This window comes from Phoca vitulina, unplaced genomic scaffold (assembly GCF_004348235.1).
Source record: "Phoca vitulina isolate PV1807 unplaced genomic scaffold, GSC_HSeal_1.0 scaffold2, whole genome shotgun sequence".
Classification (NCBI taxonomy): domain Eukaryota; kingdom Metazoa; phylum Chordata; class Mammalia; order Carnivora; family Phocidae; genus Phoca; species Phoca vitulina.
The window spans coordinates 60,803,176-60,826,171 of record NW_022589705.1 but is presented as its reverse complement, the minus strand read 5'-3'; the positions used below and the strand labels follow the sequence as shown (position 1 = coordinate 60,826,171).

The window sequence follows — 22,996 nt, the reverse complement described above, 5'->3', positions numbered from 1 at the left end:
GATAACAGGACATTCCCTAGAATCCTGGGAAGTTATCTGTATAACATAAAAAACTACTGTTTGTGGAGCACCTGGGTAGCTCCATCGGTTGAGAGTCAGACTCTTGATTTCTGCTCAGGTCATCATCTCAGGGTTATGAGATCGAGCCCCATGTTGAGCCCCAAGTTGGACTCCGCACTCACAGGGGAGTCTGCTTGAGATGCTCTCATTCTGCCCCTCCCCCCTCTTGCATGTGTGCTCTCTCTCTAAAATAAATAAATAAATCTTTAAAAAAAAAAAAAACCCTATCATTTGTGATTTACCCAAAGCCAGATCCCTATACTTTTTAGAATTAGTTAAAAATACACAAGCATAGACCTACAAACCAAATGACTTTCTGACAAAACTATCCATATTTATTAAAGGTCATCTGATCTGCTATATTCTAGTATTATTTAAAAATTACAATTTAAAAAATCTGGTAAGATAGCTATAACTAGTGTGATGTCTCCAAATAGATAAAATGATCCACTTCAGAAAAAGATTTAATACAAAATTGTTGGTTTTAGAGCCATAAGGAGAATTATCTGGTTAACCATAATTTTCTAACAGGAAATAATACCAGTGGGGTAAACTACTTATTCATAAAATAGGATTATGACATCACCATTTTTAGTTTATACTGTAACAGAAATGAAATTAAGCCATATTGTCACAAAATGATAGAACAGTAACATCTCTCAAAAGATTTCTAGTACTAGTATTTCTCCTACAGTAAAAATGAAAATCTCATGCAGATTACAATAGATTTTGGAAATAGGGGAAAAGGATTATGTGGGTAGGAAGCAAAGCAGTGGTAAGGAAAAAGCAGTTACAAAGTTTACTTACTTTTACAGCCCATGGGAGCTCAGCTACAGAAGTTCCACTGATTAGCAAAGGACTACTGGTATCATGCTAGAAAGGAAAATAGAGCACATGAAGAGTTGAAAACTTCACATCAATAAACAACAAAGAAAAAGTGGTCCTTGGATTTAAATACATTCATACAAAATTTGGAACTCAAAGCACACAGGACACTATTTTAACATTGACTCTATTAGACTTTCATCTAAATACAAATGAAACAAAAACAAAGTTATCTGAGTTAGCTGCATAAATGATATTAGAGCACTAACTGAAACATTTAAGTGTTATAGAAGAAATCTTATTACAACTGATATCAAGATAAAGATATCTCAATGTAACAAAAATATTTATGGCCCTGTTAACTGATGACTTTTTCCCAACACTATTTAAGGAAAGCAAACTGGGACAAGAACCCAACTTAAGATTTCTTAAGTTACAAGTACATGAACCTATTAACAGCATGCCCAAGTTGTTATATTTATCTGCTTGTAGAGACAGATGGATATATTGAAACATTTTTATAATAATATAGTTAGGCAACAAATCCCTAAATTAACCCTCTGATTCCATGCCTAAACCTACAAATGCAGAAATTCTCAAAACTGAAGTTGAATTCGTAATATTCAGACCAAATACTTTTAAAATACTGAATTTAAAAACAACTAGGAGTCATAGCGCCTGGGTGGCTCAGTCTGTTAAGTGTCTGCCTTCGGCTTAGGTCATGATCTCAGGGTCCTGGGATCGAGCCCTGTGTCAGGCTTCCTGCTCAGCAGGGAATATGCTTCTCCCTCTCCTTCTAACCCTAACCCCCCCCACTCATGCTCTCTCTAATAAATAAATAAAATCTAAAACAAACAAACCAAAAAAAAGTAAGAGCCATGAAACTTCTGAAAAGGGGGATAGGGTAGGGAGGACTAGCCCTATCAGATGTAAAAACAAATTACCAAATATGATAATTAAAACAATATGAGATGAGCATATGGATAAACAGATCAAAAAGAACAGAAAAATCCAAAAAGAAACCAAAATACATGACTGAGGTGGCATTTCAAATCAGTAAGGAAAAAACTGGTTATTTAATAAACTGTATTAGATCTAAAGTAGCCATCTTGAAAAAAACATAAATTTGAATCCATACTCATACTTGATATCAAGACTAACATAAATGTGAAAAAAGAAACCATAAAAAAATTAAATCCTTTTAACTCATTTACATAAAGAACAATGACCTCCTTATGGAAAAAAAACATCAAAATGTCAAAAGACAAATGACAAACTGGAGAAAAAAAAATATGTGTGTTGTGTGTGTGTGTGTGTGTGTATGAGTGTAGCCTCTAGAATTCATTTTAAAAAAAAGACCAATAACCTAAAAAAAATGGGCAAAAGCTTTAAACAGACATTTCACATAAAGGTAATGTAAATGGCCCATAAGCATGAGAAAAACTACTCAAACTCACTCTATAAAACCAAATGGGCAAATTAAAACTACCCTTAACATTCCATTTGTCACCTCTCAAATTGACAAGGATCAAAAAGTTTAACAACAGTATGTTAGCAAAAGTGCACTCAACCAGTTGATGGCGGGATTGTGAATGAGTACAACCATTATGGAAGACAAGTTTATGTTATATATGAAAATTGCACAAATGAGCAAACTTCTGAAAGAGCAATTCCACTTCTGAGAATATGCACATATATTTCTGCACATACAAAATGACATACCCAAGTTCATTTTTCATTGCAGCATTTTTTTTAATAATAAAAGATTAGAAACAAGCTAAAAACCTATCAATAGGAAGTTAAATTATGGTAAAGGGGAGGTGTGGGGGGATAGGTTAAACAGGTAATGGGGATTAAGGAGGGCACTTGCTGTGATGAGCACTGGGTGTTGTATGGAAGTGTTGAATCACTATATTATACACCTGAAACTAGTGTTACACTGTATGTTAATTAACTGAATTTAAATAAAAACTTTAAAAATTTTATGTAAATAGAAGCAAGGAAATACTATACAGCTATAAAAAAGAATAAAGATGCTTTTATGTAAAGATCTCTAAAACATTATTTGAAAAGGTATAGAATTCTGTTTATTAATTGTACACTACTATCAATGTAAAATGAGGAAGTGGGTATTTATATTTCTTTATATACACATATAATAAGTCTAGAAGGATATATAAGAAACTAGTAACAGCAGTAGCCATTAAGAAAGAAAATCAGGTAGCTGGGTGATAGGGGTCAGAGGAATTTTTTTAATATGGCAATTTTAATTTTTAAATCATGTAGTATCATTTTTTAAATTAAATACAATTTAAATTTAAGATCATTTCTTACAAATCTTGGTGGAGGGACGGCCAGGTTTAAGCTACTCAGTGAAACCTCCAATCCATTCTGGGCACATGCCACAAGACGCAAAGCAACAAAGAATTCCTGAGAAAGAGAAGCATGAAATTAAGTGCATTATCTATCCATCCATCCATCCATCCATCCACACACTTGCAATCTGAAAATATAAAACAATTCATAATTATTCCAAGATCTTTATATAGCAACAAATAAAACAGCACATTTGCCTGAAAACACTTGCTTTAAAATTAAGAAGACATCTATGTACAAAAATGTTCCTAACATTATAAATAGCAAAATGTATTAATATAATGGGAAAATACTTAAATAAACTGTGATACATACAGATAGTGGAAATTATACAAAATTAATACATGCTTCAAAAATATTTAATGATGTTAAAAATTGTTCTTATCATTTAATTGAGGAAAAAGAGTCTGGAAAATGCCTAGAAGAAAATAACAACTGAATGTTATCAAAAGTCATCTCTGGATTTAAGATGACAATTCTGAAACAGGGCCAATCATTGAAGTGACTCAACCACTGCTATTCCAGGAAAGCTACAGAGAATACAGAGCTACTGTGCAGCATCTAAAACAATTACATAACTGCCTGACTTAAAATACTTGAAAATCTCTCCCAAAGGTCCTTGGATTTCTGGCACTTGAAACCTCAGTCTAAAATTTAATAAATAAATGCAGAGATGCTGAAGCAACTGGTTTTCAGCTGTTCTGAGTTAAAGTCAGGTCTGGGAAAAGACATAACAAATGCTTTTACTCCAGTTATAATCACTTAGAACTTAGTACTTAGTTGCTGATGCAATCAACCCATCACCACTTTTCTCAAACTTCCTATTCTCATCTATACCCTTCTTACCCAATTCCTAACCTGTTCTTAGAACCTTGCAGGTTTGTCTGCTTTATACAATACCTTGCCTTCACTCACAAATTTCTTGAAAAGATGGTATTTCAAGATCTCCCCTTCCCTTTTCATTCACTCCACAAGCTTTTATACAATCTGACTTCAACTCCCACCATTAGCTAGAGAAACCAATGCCTATGTCACAAATAACCTCTTAGCTACCAAATACAATAGCCTCAAAAAACAAAACAAAACACAAAAAAACCCACCTCATCCTACTTATTCTTTTGGAAGTCTGGACAGTATGATAACTCCCAGAAACTCTCTTCTACCAACATAGCTTCATAAACTCTTCTACCTTTCCTCTGACCTTTCAAGTCTCTTCTCTTGGAGTCAATGCTTCCTCCAACCTTTAAATGCTGGTATTCTGGGGGTGCCTGGGTGGCTCAGTTGGTTAAGCATCTGCCCTCAGCTCAGGTCATGATCCCAGGGTCCTGGGACTGAGCCCTGCCTCAGGCTCCCTGCTCAGCAGGGACTCTGCTTCTCCCTCTCCCTCTGCCCCTCCCCCTTCATGTGCTTGCTCTCTCTCTCTCTCTCAAATAATTAAACTCTTTTAATAAATAAACAAATAAATGCTGGTATTCTAAGTACTCCAACATCAACCCTCTTTCCTTTCTCATTGATGAGAGATTCAATTACTCTTAGGTAATCAGGTCCACCCCCATAGTATAGATGGGCTCTGAAGTGAAATAGTCCTGCATTAAATTCTAGTTCTGCTACTTAAAGTTGTGAGGCCATGGGCAAGTTAAATAAAATTTTTCTGCAAAATTTTTCTAATACCTACCTTGCCATGTATTATGAGGAACAAAATAAAAACCATACTATAGAAAGAAAACACCTACTGTCATTTTTGGCACACAGAAACTCAATAAATATTGGTTTCTTTCCTTTCTTTGATGTTAATTCAAAAATCTATTTCTCCAATGCAAATATCAAAGTTTAACTGCAGGGGCGCCTGGGTGGCTCAGTCATTAAGCGTCTGCCTTCAGCTCAGGTCATGATCCCAGGGTCCTGGGATCAAGCCCCGCATCGGGCTCCCTGCTTAGCGGGAAGCCTGCTTCTCCCCCTCCCACTCCCCCTGCTTGTGTTCCCTCTTTTGCTGTCTCTCTCTCTGTCAAAAAATAAATAAAATCTTAGAAAAAAAAAAAAGTTTAACTGCAGACCCACAAATCCAGCCACCTGGATTTAACAAAGACAATTCAAACTCAACATCCAACGTCTAGGAATATCAGTGAAGAATTTATTATACTACAAACTCATGAAGACAGAGACTACATCTGTCATGTACACCTCTGCACTTCCAAAGCCTGACTCAAAATAGGTACTCAAATACTTGCTGACTGGGCGCACAGTACCCTGGCTGCCCATATGAAGTTAGTCTTCCTATGTCTCCAATGGACCAACTGGCCCTCTTGCTCAGGGGCTCCAATGGGGACTACAATCTAACCCTGGAATCTTAATTAAGGGACTGGATATTCTGACCCTCTCATCTAAATTTCCCATCCCTTTTCTGAGTATGATGCTGCTTCAGCTATCCCATATGGGGGAATTAACTTTGAGTAGCAGTGCTCAGCCAATGTATCAGCATGCAACACGTTTGGAATTCAGTCCTATGGAACTCTGAAATTCATCCCCAACAAGCTGAATTTCAAAGTACACTGATGGTATCTAATACCCATAATCGCTTTCATGTATTTCTAGTCTAGGGTTTACTTATGGCCTGTAAACCATTTTTTGGTTTATATGCCAAAAGTAAGACCTAGACCAGAATACTCACAAGTAAGTATACTGTACAAGAAACTGAATGTTGAAATCCTAACCTCCAAAGGTAATGGTATTAGGAGGTAGGGCCTTTGAGAAGTGCTTAAGGCATCAGGGTGGGGCCCTCATGAATGGGATTAGTGCTTTAAAAAAGAGGATCCAGAAAGATCCCTAGCCCCTTCTGCCTTGTAAGGATACAAGAAGTCGGCGACCAAGAAGACAGGTTGGCAGCCTGACCTTGTACTTCCAGCCTCCAGAACTGTGAGCAATAAATTTCTGCTATTTATAAGCCATCCAGTCTGTGTTAGAGAAGCCCCAACAGACTAAGACATTCCAGGAGAACAATGTCACCAAATGAACACTAACCTTTGGGAATCAGTTACTTTAATGTCTACTGAATTGGAAATATTTTCCAATATATTGTAGTAACACTTGCCTTTGCAAAACCCTAATGTTGGTAAAAAACCAACTCCTAGTTTAAAATTAGAAAAAAATTCTGGTTATTTTTTATTCTGAAGCACTCAAAAAATTTTTCATATGTATCTCTGAATCTTACTTGTTTGTTCAGGATTCCTTTGCCATTTGTGTCAGCTAAATCCCAAATCTGAAATTCAGGAAAAAAAGAAAAAGTCAATCTATATTTTAAACAAAAATCATCTTAAAGATAAATTAAATCCCTGTAATTTACAACTTCATTCTCTTTGGTCCTCAGATTTAAGAATCATAGAATTGAAAGTGGAAAGAAATCTTAAAGGTTATTTAGTGCAATCCTACACAAAGAAACTAAGGCCCAGTGGAGATACTTACTCAAGAACATTCAAGGCATCAAGTAAAGAAGTGACACCCAGGTTCTAACTTCCAAGTCCAATGCCTTTTTCATTAACCCAGGTTCTAACTCCAAATCCAATGCTCTTTCTACTAGAACCTACTACCTTGATTTTAGATTCATGTTAAGATGATATTCTTCCTTATGGGCAAGCTGAAATAGTTCATGTTTATTTGTGAATAATTAAATTATTAATTTATAATAACTATTATCAATATCATGTATAAGGATTCACAAGGAGATTTAGCCAGGAGAGGGACTTTCCACTTTTTTGTGCTCTTTTCTAAGCCTCTCATCCCCAACTCTATTCACCGCAAATTAAACACAGTTAGAGACAGTTATAATAGAGGAAGCAGAGACAGAGCCAACTCTCTGAGTGGGTGGCAAGGTTCCCAGCCTGCACTGTTTCTCCCCACAATACCCAAATGTACTATTACTTCCTCATTTCATCCCACTAAAAAGTAATTGGTTTTCTAAAAATCTGAAAAAACACCTTACTTTTCAAAAGGGTAAATCACTGCACCACAAATTTCCTCCATTGCATTACTGTAACTGCTTCAATGATTCAATTCTTCTAAGTTTCTTGATGGTATCTTTCTAAATTTGCATCCAATTTATGTATACTACTAAATAAATATTCATTAATACGGGCACCTGGGTGGCTCAGTCATTAAGCGTCTGCCTTCAGCTCAGGTCATGATCCCGGGGTCCTGGGATCAAGCCCCGAGTCAGGCTCCCTGCTCCTTGGGGAACCTGCTTCTCCCTCTGCCTCTTTCTCTCTCATGAATAAATAAAATCTTTTAAAAAAATAAAAATAAAAAATAAAATGAACAAATACTACCTTCCCAAGTATCAAGTCTGGAAGCCCTGATCTTTTCAGGAAAACAGCAGCATCAGAAGCCAATACCCGTCCAGTATTGCCTGTATCAACCTGAAAAGATACAAACCATAAGTTGACGACAACCACAAAGACAAAATTATCATCATTTTACCTGCCTTCCTCCCTGTGACTTGGGAACTGGCTTTTTCAAAAAGGGAACAGGAATCCTTTGACTAACAAAGGCAAGAAATATATGGAGAACCACATGTGTAGAATACCATCTCAATAGCACTGGCAATTTACAAAGTTTTTTATCACGTCCAATACACAAATGGAAAAACTGAAGCTCAGAGGAAGTACAGCAAAATTAGTGGAGTCACAACGTTAACGTATATCTTCTGACTCTAAGTCTTCTATAGGTACGATTTAAATTTTTTTTTAAAGATTTTATTTATTTATTTGACAGAGAGAGACACAGTGAGAGAGGGAACACAAGCGGGGGAGTGGGAGAGGGAGAAGCAGGCTTCCCGCAGAGCGGGGAGCCCGATGCGGGGCTTGATCCCAGGACCCTGGGATCATGACCTGAGCCGAAGGCAGACGCTTAACGACTGAGCCACCCAGGCACCCGGTACCCTTTAAATTCTAATAAATTCAGGGCACCTGGGTGGCTCAGTCAGTTAAGCGTCTGCCTTCGGCTCAGGTCATGATCCCAAGGTCCTGGGGTCAAGCCCCACGACGGACTCTGTGCTCAGCAGGGAGTCTGCTTCTCCCTCTCCCTCTGTCCCTCCTCCTGCTCATGCTCTCTCTCTCGCTCTCTCTCAAATAAATTTATAAATAAATAAATAAATTCTAATAAACTTAATAGTAATAGGAGGAAAAGGGTAGCATTTTCTGGAGAAGTCTTTTGACAAATGGGAATAGCTGTATATGTTATCTGTTTTTTTCAAACATCTTTAAATCATTAACTTCTCCTTTTATACTTATTCTTAGAAACTGCAACACTTAAAAAAAAAATCAAAGCAGTATCAGCTCTAAAACCAGCAGTGATTCCAATAAACTTAAGGAAACATTTTAAAAATTCTTAAGTTCCTAAAGCACATTAACAGAAACACATCATTTTAATTGATAGGGATTTTCCTTTAAAACAGAAAAACAGCTCAAAAAAAATTATTTTCACTTCTGTAAAAATTTCCTAAAGTAAAATTGTTTGTAAAAATGAAAAGTAAATTTTAAAAATGTCATGGGAAAAGTAACATGATTCAAGGATATTTGTGAGCTAGCTGTTTTTCCAGTTTAGTTAAAAGATTGTTTGTTGTAAACATACACAAAGCATTTCAGACAGGCCAATCCCAGCAAAGATGCAAAAGAGAAATCCTTTCTTTCAAGTGCTGGAACACGGGATAAATCAGACACTCAGCAAAAAAGAAAAAATTGCCCAATCCAAATTTGGGGTAACAAGGAAGTACAAAAAGGGTTGAGAAACCTGCCTCTAAAAATCTGCAGAACTCCTTCTTCTTTGCCTACTCCCTGACTGGGCGGTTGGGGTGGGGGGACATTATCCCTAGCATGACCTAAACAGAAAGACCATCAAGGGGAACACTGATCAAACGCTCATGAAATATTTATGTATCATATTCCAATTTTACTATCTTCCATTCTTTTGGTTACTATCATAAATTAAACACAGCCATTTAGTCTCTGTCATGTACAGGAGTTTCTGTTATACTCTGACACTTGCCCAAAGGCTCGCTCTGCCATAAGCTACAGATTAGAATCTGTGTCTTCATCAAAGACAAAGTAAGACGGTTTCAGAGCCTCATGGAAAGAACTATCCCACATAATCTGAATTATTAACCCTTCAAAACATAGACTTTTGTATAAAGACTTCTGAGCTGATATCACTTTAGACAACTCTCAGACTGTACTGGTGAACTAAGTCAGAATACCTGGGACTATGCAGTCTAGAAGTAGTTTTATTTCATGAAAGCAGACTCCTGACCCAAGATTCAGGGGAAGAAGAATTAATTACACAGGACTGAATAAACTGTTGAGGAATATTTAATTATGGTTATTAACCTGGAATACCATTGGTATTATTTTTAATATTCTGTTTTCTAATGGATATGTAGAAAAGCCCTTTCTTTTTTTCTCCTTATGTTATCTTTAACCCTCAGTTTAGTAGGCTCTGCTTTTGTAAACTGAATGAAATAGCTTTCAATGGTATCTGATTTTCACTGACCTTTCAGAACTCAAAAACAAATCTTTCAATGGAACGTCCTTATTTTTATGGCAATATAGTTGTTAACAGGCTAAATAATTTTTTCTTTTTCTCAGGATATAGTTGAAAAAATAAACTGCACAAAATAAGGCGCCTGGAAGGCTCAGTCGTGAAGCGTCTGCCTTCGGCTCAGGTCATGATCCCAGGGTCCTGAGATCGAGCCCTGCATCCGGCTCCCCGCTCAGCGGGAAGCCTGCTTCTCCCTCTCCCACTCCCCCTGCTTGTGTTCCCTCTCTCGCTGTCTCTCTCTGTCAAATAAATAAATAAAATCTTAAAAAAAAAATAATAAGGCCTATGCGAGAATAGGTATCTTTTATTTAGAAAGAAAATGCCACTATTAAGGAAAAAGGATTGACTTATACAGAGACAATGTCTAGAAAGCTCTCCCAAGAAAACTGGCCTGCAACCTGGTTTATAAGGTCCCAGTCTCAGAGATAGTAAAGCAAGGTCACTTAGCAGGCTAGGAACCTTAGCAGATATGGGAAACCTCAAGAAGAGATAAATTCATTTAAATTTATATGTGCTGCAGATGAAATATGGGGGAAAGAATTTCTAAGGTTTGGGTCCTAGTCTCAAGACAGAGGAAAAATAGCAAAGGCTTTAAAAAGTACAATCCAAGATTCTTTAGAAATTTCAGGTAGAAATTAATTCTCCAGGCTCAGAAGTTGTTAAATAGTGACTATATGTCTGTAGATTTGCAAGTCATACCCAAGGAGACTTACAATGGTTCATTAATAAACTTGCTGTAATTATGTAAATAGCCAGGTCAAATTATAGCCTTTTCTGTGATCATGATCACAGGCGAGGAGATTGTTAGGAAAAATGATCCAGTATTTGGAAATGGGCAAATGAGATTGTCTACACCCTCAAGAGATTTGATGTATGCACCCCTGATTGACTTTCTATTGACTAGGCTCTTTTACCCTAGTAGGAGTATAAGTTAAATTATAGAAAACTGATGGCAATGCAATGATTCCTGTCCATACCAATAAATGAATTTTGTCTGGTGGAGAATATAAATCTCTACAACTCATATTCTCATTTTTACGTCTTACTGGTTCTTCCAGTAATTAATTGAGGTAAATAAAATCCTTGACACATGTTCATTTCATATTTGTATGAAAATCATAGTTTTAACTTTGTGAAAATTAAACAAGTCTTTTTTAATAAGATTTTATTTATTTGAGAGAGCGAGCATGCATGCAAGAGAAAGGGCACGAGGGTGGGGAGGGGAACAGGCGGAGGGAGAGGGACAAGCAGACTCCACTCTGAGCATGGAGCCCCACGAGGTAGGGGTAGGGGGAGAGCTCGATCTCACAATCCTGAGATCATGCCCTGAGCCGAAATCAAGAGCCAACCGATTAACCAAGTGAGCCCCCCAGGCGTCCCTAAACTTTAATAAGTCTTAAAAACAACAGACAAGGGGCGCCTGGGTGGCTCAGTCATTAAGCGTCTGCCTTCAGCTCAGGTCATGATCCCAGTGTCTTGGGATCGAGCCCCACATCGGGCTCCCTGCTCCGCAGGAAGCCTGCTTCTCCCTCTCCAACTCTCCCTGCTTGTATTCCCTCTCTCACGGTCTCTCTCTCTGTCAAATAAATAAATAAAATCTTTAAAAAACAAACATACAAAAAACCAGAAAAGTCTTTTCTATTTGGCTTAAAATTAATTTGGATATTTATATCTAGATTAATATATCTAATGTTACATGGATTTTATAACATATCTAATGGTATATATAATATGGATAGACAGACATTTAAGCAATTAAGTGTTTGGGCTTAATTATCTCTTTCCTTTATTTTTCTGATAGCTTGTCAAAAGCATTAAGCAGTCAAAGCAGGAGGTTAAAGCACAAGAAATTGAAAACAAGACACATCAAATGTATTCAGATGGCTGGTAATCTGCAAATATACCATCAAGAGTTGAAAGTATTTTTATATTCAATCTAGGACAACAAAGAAACAAAAATCTTACCTGTCTGTAGTATTTTTCATATACAGGATTCCCACTTGATAACTAAAATAAATAATTAAAAATTAAATGCTATTCAATAATCTGTATTAGTATATTTGCTTTCTTTCAACAGATATTTGAGAAACAAAGATGAGTAAGAGTAAAATATCCTTGATTTTGAAAAGTTTGGTTTAGTTTCAAGGGGGAAAGGAAAGTGAATAAAGGTAGACATATATATTAAGAATCAAGCAGACAAAATAAAACAAGAATTTTAAAATTATTTTTTGTATCAAAACTTCTTTTCCTCATATAAAATTTTACCAAGAAACCCAACATATAACAAATTAGGGGTGAAATGCTTTGGTTAAAGACAGGTGAAAGGCCCAAAGCCTTCAGCATTCATCTTCTACCCAAGTGTCCAAGGTCCCTATGAATACAATTCAAAAACCATTTTGATAAAATAATCAAGTGAATACATAAACTGATATACAAGAAGATTACATTTATATCATCAGACCTGAAACACTTGTAGGCAAGGAGTGCCATTCAATTCATACCATAGTTCAAAGGGTTCCCTGGTCAGCTAATAAACAGGTTTACTATCTAATGTGAAAGGCAGCTTAGGAGTATCAATGTCTGAAGGCTCAAGTTCACCTGGACATGAATGTGTAAGAGTGTTCTGGAACCAGGAAGGGAGTCCAAGAAGGCTTCATGGAAGTGACATCAGTGCAGGAATTTGAAGTATGGAGGGGAAGGGGAGAGGGTGATTCTATATGGAGGTAAGAGCATGCACAAAGCATGCAATCAACAGAAAGCTCAGTTACGTTTGAAAATAATAAGGAGTTCTGAATGGTGATAGGAATTGGAGATAAGATTTTGAAGTTTTGTAGAAGACAACTTAAGAAGGGATTGACATGCCAAAAGGAAAGAAAATGAGAATGGACAAAGGGACAGATTCAAGAGTTATTAACATAGTATTAGGTCTAGGTGATTATTTGTGAAGAGGAAAAAAAGGATGGAAAGTAGAAGGCTACTTAGGAAATAATTTCAATGGGCCCAGTAGAGGATCTGAACATTGGCAATGGCAGAAAAGAAGGGTATGGTCTGAATAAATGTTTGTAAGATAGATTTGACAGGACTTATTAAGTAGATGAGGGGGCAAGAGAGGCTTAGATAGAAATACAAAGATAAACAGGAAAAAAATCTTCAAGCATCAAGGTTGGGCCTATAGCCTTAATGGGTATAAAACTGGATTAAGAAATCAACATTCAGCTTCTCACTCTCCCTCTGCCCCCCCCACTCATACTCTCTGTCAAATAAATAAATAAAATATATATACATATTTTAAGATTTTATTTATTTATTTGACCCAGAGAGAGAGAGAACAAGCAGGGGGAGTGGCAAGCAGAGGGAGAGGGAGAAGCAGGCTCCTGCTGAGCAAGGAGCCCAATGCAGGGCTCCATCCCAGGACCCGGGGATCATGACCTGAGCTGAAGGCAGCTGCTTAACCAACTGAGCCACCCAGGCACCCCTAAATAAATAAAATCTAAAAGGAAGGAAGGAAGGAAGGAAGGAATCAACATTCATTGAGTGCCAACTTTGAGAACACATTATGCTAATAATCCTTGTGAGCCACATAGTATCATTCCAGTTTGCAAATGAAGAAACCTAGTGTGAGCCATAGTATCCTTGTGAGCCACATAGTATCATTCCAGTTTGCAAATGAGGAAACCTAAAGGTTAATTGTATGTGTCAATTTGGCTAGGCTAACCCAGTTTGGTCAAACACCCATCTAGATGTTACTCTAAAGGTTTTTTTTTTTTTTACTGTCATTAAAATTTCTATCAGTAGACTTTGAGTAATGTGGGTGGGCCTCATCCAATCAGTTGAAGGCCTTAAGAAAAAAGAAGTACCCTGCCTGAGGAAGAAGGACTTTTGCCTCCAGAAAGCCTTTAGATTCAGAAGCAACATCAACTCTTCCCTGGGTCTCCAGCCTGCTGGCCTGCCGTACAGATTTAGGACTTGCCAGCACCCACAATCACATAAGCCAATTCCTTAAAATCAATCACAGTGTATCTGAGTGTGTGTGTGTGTCTATCCTGTTGGTCTTGTTTCTCTGAAAAACCCTAACACACCTAACCTCAAAGAGGTTACTTATCCAAGCTGTTAAATGGCGAAGCCCAGAGTTAAATGCAGGTCTATCCCACTCCAAGTTTCATGCTCTTTCACAATACCATGCTGCTTTCCACATGCCCGGGATTGCTCAGGATAGTCTTATTATTAATTTACAATCTGTTGTCCCAGCATACCATTCAGTTTACCATTTGCCTCAGATTTTGCATTTTCTTTTTTTTTTTTAAAGATTTTATTTATTTATTTGACAGAGAGAGACACAGCAAGAGAGGGAACACAAGCAGGGGGAGTGGGAAAGGGAGAAGCAGGCTTCCCACAGAGCGGGGAGCCCGATGCGGGGCTCGATCCCAGGACCCTGGGATCATGACCTGAGCTGAAGGCAGATACTTAAACGACTGAGCCACCCAGGCGCCCTAGATTTTGCATTTTCTTAAATGAACTATTATTACTAGTCACTATATTAAAATACCTTAAAATAAACAACAATGAATTTAGTACACCTCTACTGTATACATCTAACTTCTGGCCAAGGTATCAACTAGTAGTGTAAGTGCTTTATCCAGTTGAACAAGCCATGAAATCTGAAAGAGGACTAGTGATAATTCCATCTTTCTTTTCCTGATTCTTCACAGATATAATATCACACCATCTTTTCAACAACAGCATGCAGAAGACTCACTGAAAAGTATCCTCAGACACAAGCAACTTTAGACAGCTAACTCCTTATAACCTTGTGAAGTAGTGGAAGAAGTATTTGACACCGGTACTGGAATGAAATGAAATTACAGAAAGTCTACAATTTTGCAGCATTTAAATTTAGTGGAACATGTAAAATAATCATAAATAGGGACAACTTTTATGACAAGATTTATCTTATAAAAATACTTGTCAAAAAGAGTACCTTAATAGAGGCAAAAAAAAAAAAAAAAACCCTGTAAAAATACTGGGGCTGACAAATTTATAATTTTCAGTAACAAAAAATGAGAATTAAGAATAGTCTCCATTTAGCAAGTTTTTTCCTGAGCTAACCAGGTACATCACAACAAATAGAGTATATTAGCAATTAAAAATATTACTGGTTACAGAGAACAAACTGTATAGGTTAACAACTACAAACCCCAATATGTAACTCTGAAAACTACTTTCATGAAAAAATTTAAACTAGTTAAACTATACTGAAAAATAATTACACTGTTCAGAAAAGTATTAGTGACACAATATTAGAGACAGGTATGGCTAAGAAACTGATAGAAAATATGATACCAAAAATTATTATTCTGTATGTGTTTTTTAATATTGTGATAACCAATATAAAGATTTAATTTTGTTATAATGTAGTACAAATGTTTTAGTAAATTTTTTTTGAAAATCATGTTTGACTAGAACTACTACACTGATCTACCAATGTAATGAAATCATTTTGATGGCCAAAAAAATATATTTCAAAAAACTTCCAAATACAAACAATTATAAGAACATATTAGGAGCAACCCTATGCCAGCAAATTAGATAACCTGGAAGAAATGGATGCATTACTAGAGATGTATCAACTACCAAAACTGAACCAGAAAGAAATAGAAAACCTGAACAGACCTATAACCACTAAGGAAATTGAAGCAGTCATCAAAAATCTCCCAATAAACAAAAGCCCAGGGCCAGATGGCTTCCCAGGGGAATTCTACCAAACATTTAAAGAAGAATTAATACCTATTCTTCTGAAACTGTTCCAAAAAATAGAAATGGAAGGAAAACTTCCAAACTCATTTTACGAGGCCACCATTACCTTGATCCCCAAACCAGACAAAGACCCCATCAAAAAGGAGAATTACAGACCAATATCCTTGATGAACATGGATGCAAAAATTCTCACCAAAATACTAGCCAATAGGATCCAACAGTACATTAAAAAAAAATCCCACCACGACCAAGTAGGATTTATCCCTGGGCTGCAAGGTTGGTTTCAACATCTGCAAATCAATCAACGTGATACAATACATTAATAAAAGAAAGAACAAGAATCATATGATCCTCTCAATAGATGCAGAAAAAGCATTTGACAAAGTACAGCATCCTTTCTTGATCAAAACTCTTCAGAGTATAGGGATAGAGGGTACATACCTCAATATCATAAAAGCCATCTATGAAAAACCCACAGCAAATATCATTCTCAATGGGGAAAAACTGAGAGCTTTCCCCCTAAGGTCAGGAATGTGGCAGGGATGTCCACTATTACCACTGCTATTCAACATAGTATTAGAAGTCCTAGCCACAGCAATCAGACAACAAAAAGAAATAAAAGGCATCCAAATCGGCAAAGAAGAAGTTAAACTCTCACTCTTGCAGATGATATGATACTTTATGTGGAAAACCCAAAAGACTCCACCCCAAAACTGCTGGAACTCATATAAGAATTCAGTAAAGTGGCAGGATATAAAATCAGTGCACAGAAATCAGTGGCATTCCTATACACGAACAACAAGACAGAAGAAAGAGAAATTAAGGAGTTGATCCCATTTACAATTGCACCCAAAACCGTAACATACCTAGGAATAAAACTAACCAAAGAGGTAAAGGATCTGTACTCAGAAAACTATAGAATACTCATGAAAGAAATTGAGGAAGACACAAAGAAATGGAAAAACGTTCCATGCTCATGGATTGGAAGAACAAATATTGTGAAGATGTCAATGCTACCTAGAGCAATCTACACATTCAATGCAATCCCCATCAAAATACCATCCACTTTTTTCAAAGAAATGGAACAAATAATCCTAAAATCTGTATGGAACCAGAAAAGACCCCGAATAGCCAGAGGAATGTTGAAAAAGAAAAGCAAAGCTGGCGGCATCACAATTCTGGACTTCAAGCTCTATTACAAAGCTGTCATCATCAAGATTGTATGGTACTGGCACAAAAACAGACACATCGATCAATGGAACAGAATAGAGAGCCCAGAAATGGACCCTCAACTCTATGGTCAACTCATCTTCGACAAAGCAGGAAAGAATGTCCAATGGAAAAAAGACAGTCTCTTCAACAAATGGTGTTGGGAAAATTGGACAGCCACATGCAGAAGAATGAAACTGGACCATTTCCTTACACCACACACAAAAATAGACTCAAAATGGTTGAAAGACCTAAATGTGAGACAGGAGTCCATCAAAATCCTAAAGGAGAACACAGGCAGCAACCTCTTCGACCTCAGCCGCAGCAACTCCTTCTAGAAACATCGCCAAAGGCAAGGGAAGCAAGGGCAAAAATGAACTATTAGGACTTCATCAAGATAAAAAGCTTTTGCACAGCAAAGGAAACAGTCAACAAAACCAAAAGGCAACCGACAGAATGGGAGAAGATATTTGCAAATGACATATCAGATAAAGGGCTAGTATCCAAAATCTATAAAGAACTTCTTAACACCTAAACAACAAATGATCCAATCAAGAAATGGGCAGAAAACATGAACAGACATTTTTCCAAAGAAGACATCCAAATGGCCAACAGACACATGAAAAAGTGCTCAACATCGCTAGGCATCAGGGAAATCCAAATCAAAACCTCAATGAGATACCACCTCACACCAGTCAGAATGGCTAAAATTAACAAGTCAGGAAATGACAGATGTCTGTCGGGGATGCGGAGAAAGGGGAACCCTCCTACATTGCTGGTGGGAATGCAAGCTGGTGCAGCCACTCTGGAAAACAGCGTGGAGGTTCCTCAAAACGTTGAAAATAGAGCTACCATATGATCCAGCAATTGCACTACTGGGTATTTACCCCAAAGATACAAATGTAGGAATCTGAAGGGGTACGTGCACCCCGATGTTTATAGCAGCAATGTCCACAATAGCCAAACTGTGGAAAGAGCCAAGATGCCCATCAACAGATGAATGGATAAAGAAGATGTGGTGTATATATACAATGGAATATTATGCAGCCATCAAAAGGAATGAGATCTTGCCATTTGCAACGACGTGGATGGAACTGGAGTGTGTTATGCTGAGTGAAATAAGTCAATCAGAGAAAGACATGTATCATATGACCTCACTGATATGAGGAATTCTTAATCTCAGGAAACAAACTGAGGGTTGCGGGAATGGTGGGGGGGGGGGGGGTGGGGGCGGCTGGGTGATAGACATTGGGGAGGGTATGTGCTATGGTGACTGCTGTGAATTGTGCAAGACTGCTGAATCACAGATCTGTACCTCTGAAACAAATAATACAATATATGTTAAAAAAAAAAAAAAAGAAGAATTAGAAGATAGCAGGAGGGGAAGAATGAAGGGGGGAAAATCAGGAGGGGGAGACGAACCATGAGAGACGATGGACTCTGAAAAACAAACTGAGGGTTCTAGAAGGGAGGGGGGTGGGAGGATGGGTTAGCCTGGTGATGGGTATTAAGGAGGGCACATTCTGCATGGAGCACTGGGTGTTATACACAAACAATGAATCATGGAACACTACATCAAAAACAAATGATGTAATGTATGGTGATTAACATAACAATAAAAAATTTTTTTAAAAACTTCCAGAATTTTAAATATTTGTAGGTATCCTTTTCATTCTCAAAAATGTCCAGGTTGAGTGAAAAATTACATACTCATCCTACTTACAGATAAGGTTGAAGATACTTTGCTAGAGAAAGCAAATAAAATACATACCATCAATAATGAAGACTTAATTTTTAAAGATAATTCAGTTGAGTATGGTGATTAACATAACATAATAAAAAAAAAAAATCTGAAGAAAAAAAAAATAATTCCGTTGAATTTTTAGGACCCCCGGGGGTGGGAGGGTGGGAATCTCATACACAGGAAAAAATTCTGAGCTCCAAACTGTACTTTATTAATCATCACAATACAGACTCATTGGTTACTACATAAACACATCTGAGAAGGCATTAGCTCACTAAAGTGTTCTAAAGTACACCCTGTGCTGATTAGTATACTAATACGATACAGCTAAGTGAGAATGGAAAAAGCCATCCAAATTGCCAATTCACTCATCAAGCAAAAAAAACCAAAGTGTTTTCAGCTTGTCTCAGTAAAAAAGTTTTTTTCCTGAAAATTGATCATTTTAGATCAAAAAGAAATCACAGATACACAACACACACAATGAATGCAGAGAGAAAAAAATTTGAAAGGCATAGTAAAATGGTAATAGTGATTAGTTCTGAATAATGGGATTATAAATTATTTTTACATTCTTCGTTATACTACTCTATATTCTCTGAAAATTTTTTATAAGAAGTATTTCCTATTTTTTTTTAAGGTTTTATTTATTCATTTGAGAGAGACAGAGCACAAGCAGGAGGAGCAGCAGAGGGAAAAGGAGAAGCAGACTCCCCAAAGGACCTGGAGATCATGACCTGAGCCGAAGGCAGACGCTTAACCATCTGAGCCACCCAGGCGCCCTAAGCATTTCCTATTTTTATAATTAAAATAAAACAATAAAGGTATTTTCAATTTGAGGAAAAATACAAAAATCCCTAAATTTGAAATCAGTAGTCAAAATTGCCTATGAATTTTTAGCATCTAAATTAATTTTTTAAGGTTTTTTTATTTATTCATTCGAGACAGAGAGAGAGAGAATATGAGCAGGGGGAGAAGCAGAGAGAGGGGGAGAGAAGCAGGCCCCCTGCTGAGCAGGGAGTCCGATGCAGGGCTCGATCCCAGGACCCTGGGATCATGACCTGAGCCGAAGGCAGACGCTTAACCATATGAGCCACCCAGGCACCCCTAGCATCTAAATTAATTTTTAAAGGAAAACTTTTAAAGTTGTCAAAATAAAAATCTGACCTTTTATTATTTAAAAGCAATTATTTATTGATTAGCTATATAATAAATTCTTATTAGCTGCCACAAAGTAAAATATTCATAAACTAAGAATTCCTTCTAAAGAGTCAGTAGCTATTTATTACTACTCTGAAAAAAATGTCAAGTGCTTATAAATAATAGATATTAGAAAGCAAATATAGTTTTGAAAAAAAAAATACTCAAGTTTTGAGATAGACCTAGATTCAAAGTCCATTCCACTTCTTCTTAGATGATCTTGAACAACTTATTTGACCTCTTTAAAAAGCCTGTCTCCTTGGGGAGCCTGAGTGGCTCAGTAGGTTAAACGCCTGACTTAGGGTCAGGTCATGATCTCAGGGTCCTGGAATCAAGCCCCACATTGGGCCCCATGAAGCTCCCCGCTCGGCAGGGAGTCTGCTTGTCCCTCTGCCCCTCCCCCTGCTTGTGCTCTCTCTCTCTAACAAATAAAAAATAAAAAGCCTGTCTCCTCATCTATAAAGTGCTAGTAATATCTATTTCTCATAGGTCTTATATGAGTTAAATTAATTGAAATAAAGACATGGCTACCTGTTTCCTAATATCCTTTCTTCTCTTCTTTCGGAACAGTACCCCTAAGCTTTACCTGGACATGCGGACACCTAGCTAAAGCTACATTTCCCAACCTCTCTTACAATCCCAGTTCTCCTCAACGGAATAAGAAAGGAAATAATGTGTCCAACTCCAGGTTCATGCACCTATAGGGAAGAAAAATGCTTTCTACCTCCTAGCCCTTCTTCTAGCTTGCCAGAATGCAGATATGGTAGCAGAATATGGAGCAGCTGTCCAGATTGAGAGATGGAAAACATGGTTGAGAATAAAAGAATGACAAGAGAAAAAGGGCCTAGGTCCTGGATGCTATCATGAAGATGCCATATCAGCCCTATACCACTTACCCTACCTGGACAGTTGCTTAAGGGAGATAAACTCTCTCTTGTTTAAGTCACTGTGATTTTGGCTTGAACCAATATCCTAAATAATGTGACAAAGAAAAAAAAAGAGCTGTTATTTTTATTAAGAAAAAATCATTTAAAGTATAATAAACTTCAGTAAGAAAAAAGTTATTACAAAAGTCTTGCATACTATTCCATCCTAAGGCAGGCTGCATTATAATTCTCAATCATTTATTCTCCTCTTATCAAAGTATTAACATCTCTGCCTGTTGCCATGTGACTTGTAGTGCCTCTCTCTGGCAAGTACAACTCTACAGTTCGCTTGGCCATGTGACTTACTCTGGCCAGTGAAATAAGAGAAACTTCCAGTTCCAAGTAGAAGTTTTAAGAGCTATTGTATTTTCCATCAACTCTTGCTCTTTTCTCTCTACCAAGAGAACAGTATGTCACAAACAGGGGGTGCTCTTTCAGTGTGGATCCTAGAATGAAAAAGAATCGTGGAGTAGAACCATAGCTAATTACTAGGGAACCTATAAGGTGAGCAATAATTAAACTTTTGTTATTGTAAGCTACTGATGTTTTGGGTTACTTCTTATTGCAATATAATCCAGCAAAACATATAGGTAATCTAATACCAAAGAATACCAGGTAATTAAAAAAAAGAGGAGGAGGTCCTGGTTATTAGGGAAATTCATAGGTTAGTAAATAAATGTCAAGAATTGCTTCATATGGAATTTTTAGTTTCATTTTTGGGGGCTTTGTGGGGGGTAGATGCTACATCATAGGACTTCAAGAGACCATGATTCTATAAAGCACAAAAGGAACTGAAACTTTAGAGTTAGGCTTATTGTAAATGGTTACAGTACAATGTGGGGGAAAAGGGTAAAAATAAAGAGATTAACTTCTAAAACATGACGCTTATCTTTTTTCTGTTAATCACAAGGTCATACGATAAAGAATAACCAGTGAATAATATATGAGAAAGAATAACCAGTGTATAAATTAACAAAATGAAGAGGGGAGTGGGTACGAATATAAAGGAGTAACATGAAAAATCTTTGTGATGGAACATTTATCTTAATTGTTGTTACTTACATGAATCCTGATAAAACTACACATGCATAAAACTACATACATACACACACACACAAATACCTATAAAACCGATGACATTTGAATAAGGCCTGTGAATTGTGCCAATGTCAATTTCCTGGTTTTGCTATTGTACTACAGTTACATGAGGTATTACAATTAGGGACAACTGGGTAAAAGGTATATGCCACCTCTCTATAGTACTTTTTGCAACTTCCCATGAAAAGGTGGTATTGGAGACCATTACGAAGTAGAGAGGTAGCAATCCAGACAGGAAGAACACTGTGTATAAAGGCAAGCAGATACAGAAGTCTAGGTAATGAAAAGGAGACAATGGAATAGACTATTTTTCCAAATAAACCACCCTAAATCTTTTTTGTCTTGCTCTCTCTAAAAATTTAAGAAAATGAGTAACAATTCAGTACTAGTAGACATAAAAAAAAAGTTATAAAAAAACAAGTGTCATTATGCACACAATTTTCCATGTAAGTATTTCTGACATATTAACACACAAAAATTCAGCTACTTAGAATACATCCTTCTAATACTCCATTTTCAAGAGAACCGAGGAACCAGAAGGGGAACTAGCCCTGACATACTTTCAACTACTCCATCACAACCACAACCACCAACTCCTTTAATAATGGAACAGCAGCTCCAAAGACTAAAGTAACAAATGAATACAACCAGAAAAGCCTATGCATTTAGACACATATGTTTCCTCAATGTGAATGGCTTGCAAAGTAGACTAAAATCTTCTGACAGTCTTGTGATGTCTAAAACAGACTTGTGTATTTCAAAATACAAAGGAAAACATGATAAAAACGAATAGTAAACAGAAGAATGAAAAAATAAAAAGGAGCAATCCAAACTGACAAAAGAAACAGCAATCTGAAGATGTCTGAAGAGTCAAAAGAATGTCAGTAATAAGGAACTTTAGAAAGGAAAAAAGCCCTGAAGCTGAGTAGAGGAAAAGCTGACGAGAAGGAGCACAAGGAAACATAAGCAGCCATCTGGGCAGTTCACTTAAAGAATGCACAGTACTGGGGCGCCTGGGTGGCTCAGTCGGTTAAGCGTCTGCCTTCAGCTCAGGTCATGATCCCAAGGTCCTGGGATCGAGCCCCACATCAGGCTCCCCGCTCCGTGGGGAACATGCTTCTCCCTCTCCCTCTGCCTGCTGCTCCGCCTGCTTGTATTCTCTCTCTCTCTGTCAAATAAATAAATAAAATCTTTAAAAAAAAAAAAAAAGAATGCACAGTAT

At 37.1% G+C, this 22,996-nt stretch overlaps 1 protein-coding gene across 2 annotated transcripts in view; it reads right to left on the bottom strand.

Moving 5' to 3' along the window:
• EPS15 (epidermal growth factor receptor pathway substrate 15) overlaps positions 1-22,996 on the bottom strand; it is a 142,072-nt gene that overhangs the window by 94,214 nt on the left and 24,862 nt on the right. For both annotated transcript variants that reach the window (XM_032429233.1, XM_032429238.1), the window contains exons 2-6: positions 11,812-11,853; positions 7,581-7,670; positions 6,470-6,517; positions 3,220-3,315; positions 868-933 (exon numbers count right to left, since the gene is read on the bottom strand). In XM_032429233.1, the coding sequence (XP_032285124.1) occupies positions 868-933; positions 3,220-3,315; positions 6,470-6,517; positions 7,581-7,670; positions 11,812-11,853 (342 nt within the window). The remainder of the gene's footprint in view (positions 1-867; positions 934-3,219; positions 3,316-6,469; positions 6,518-7,580; positions 7,671-11,811; positions 11,854-22,996) is intronic.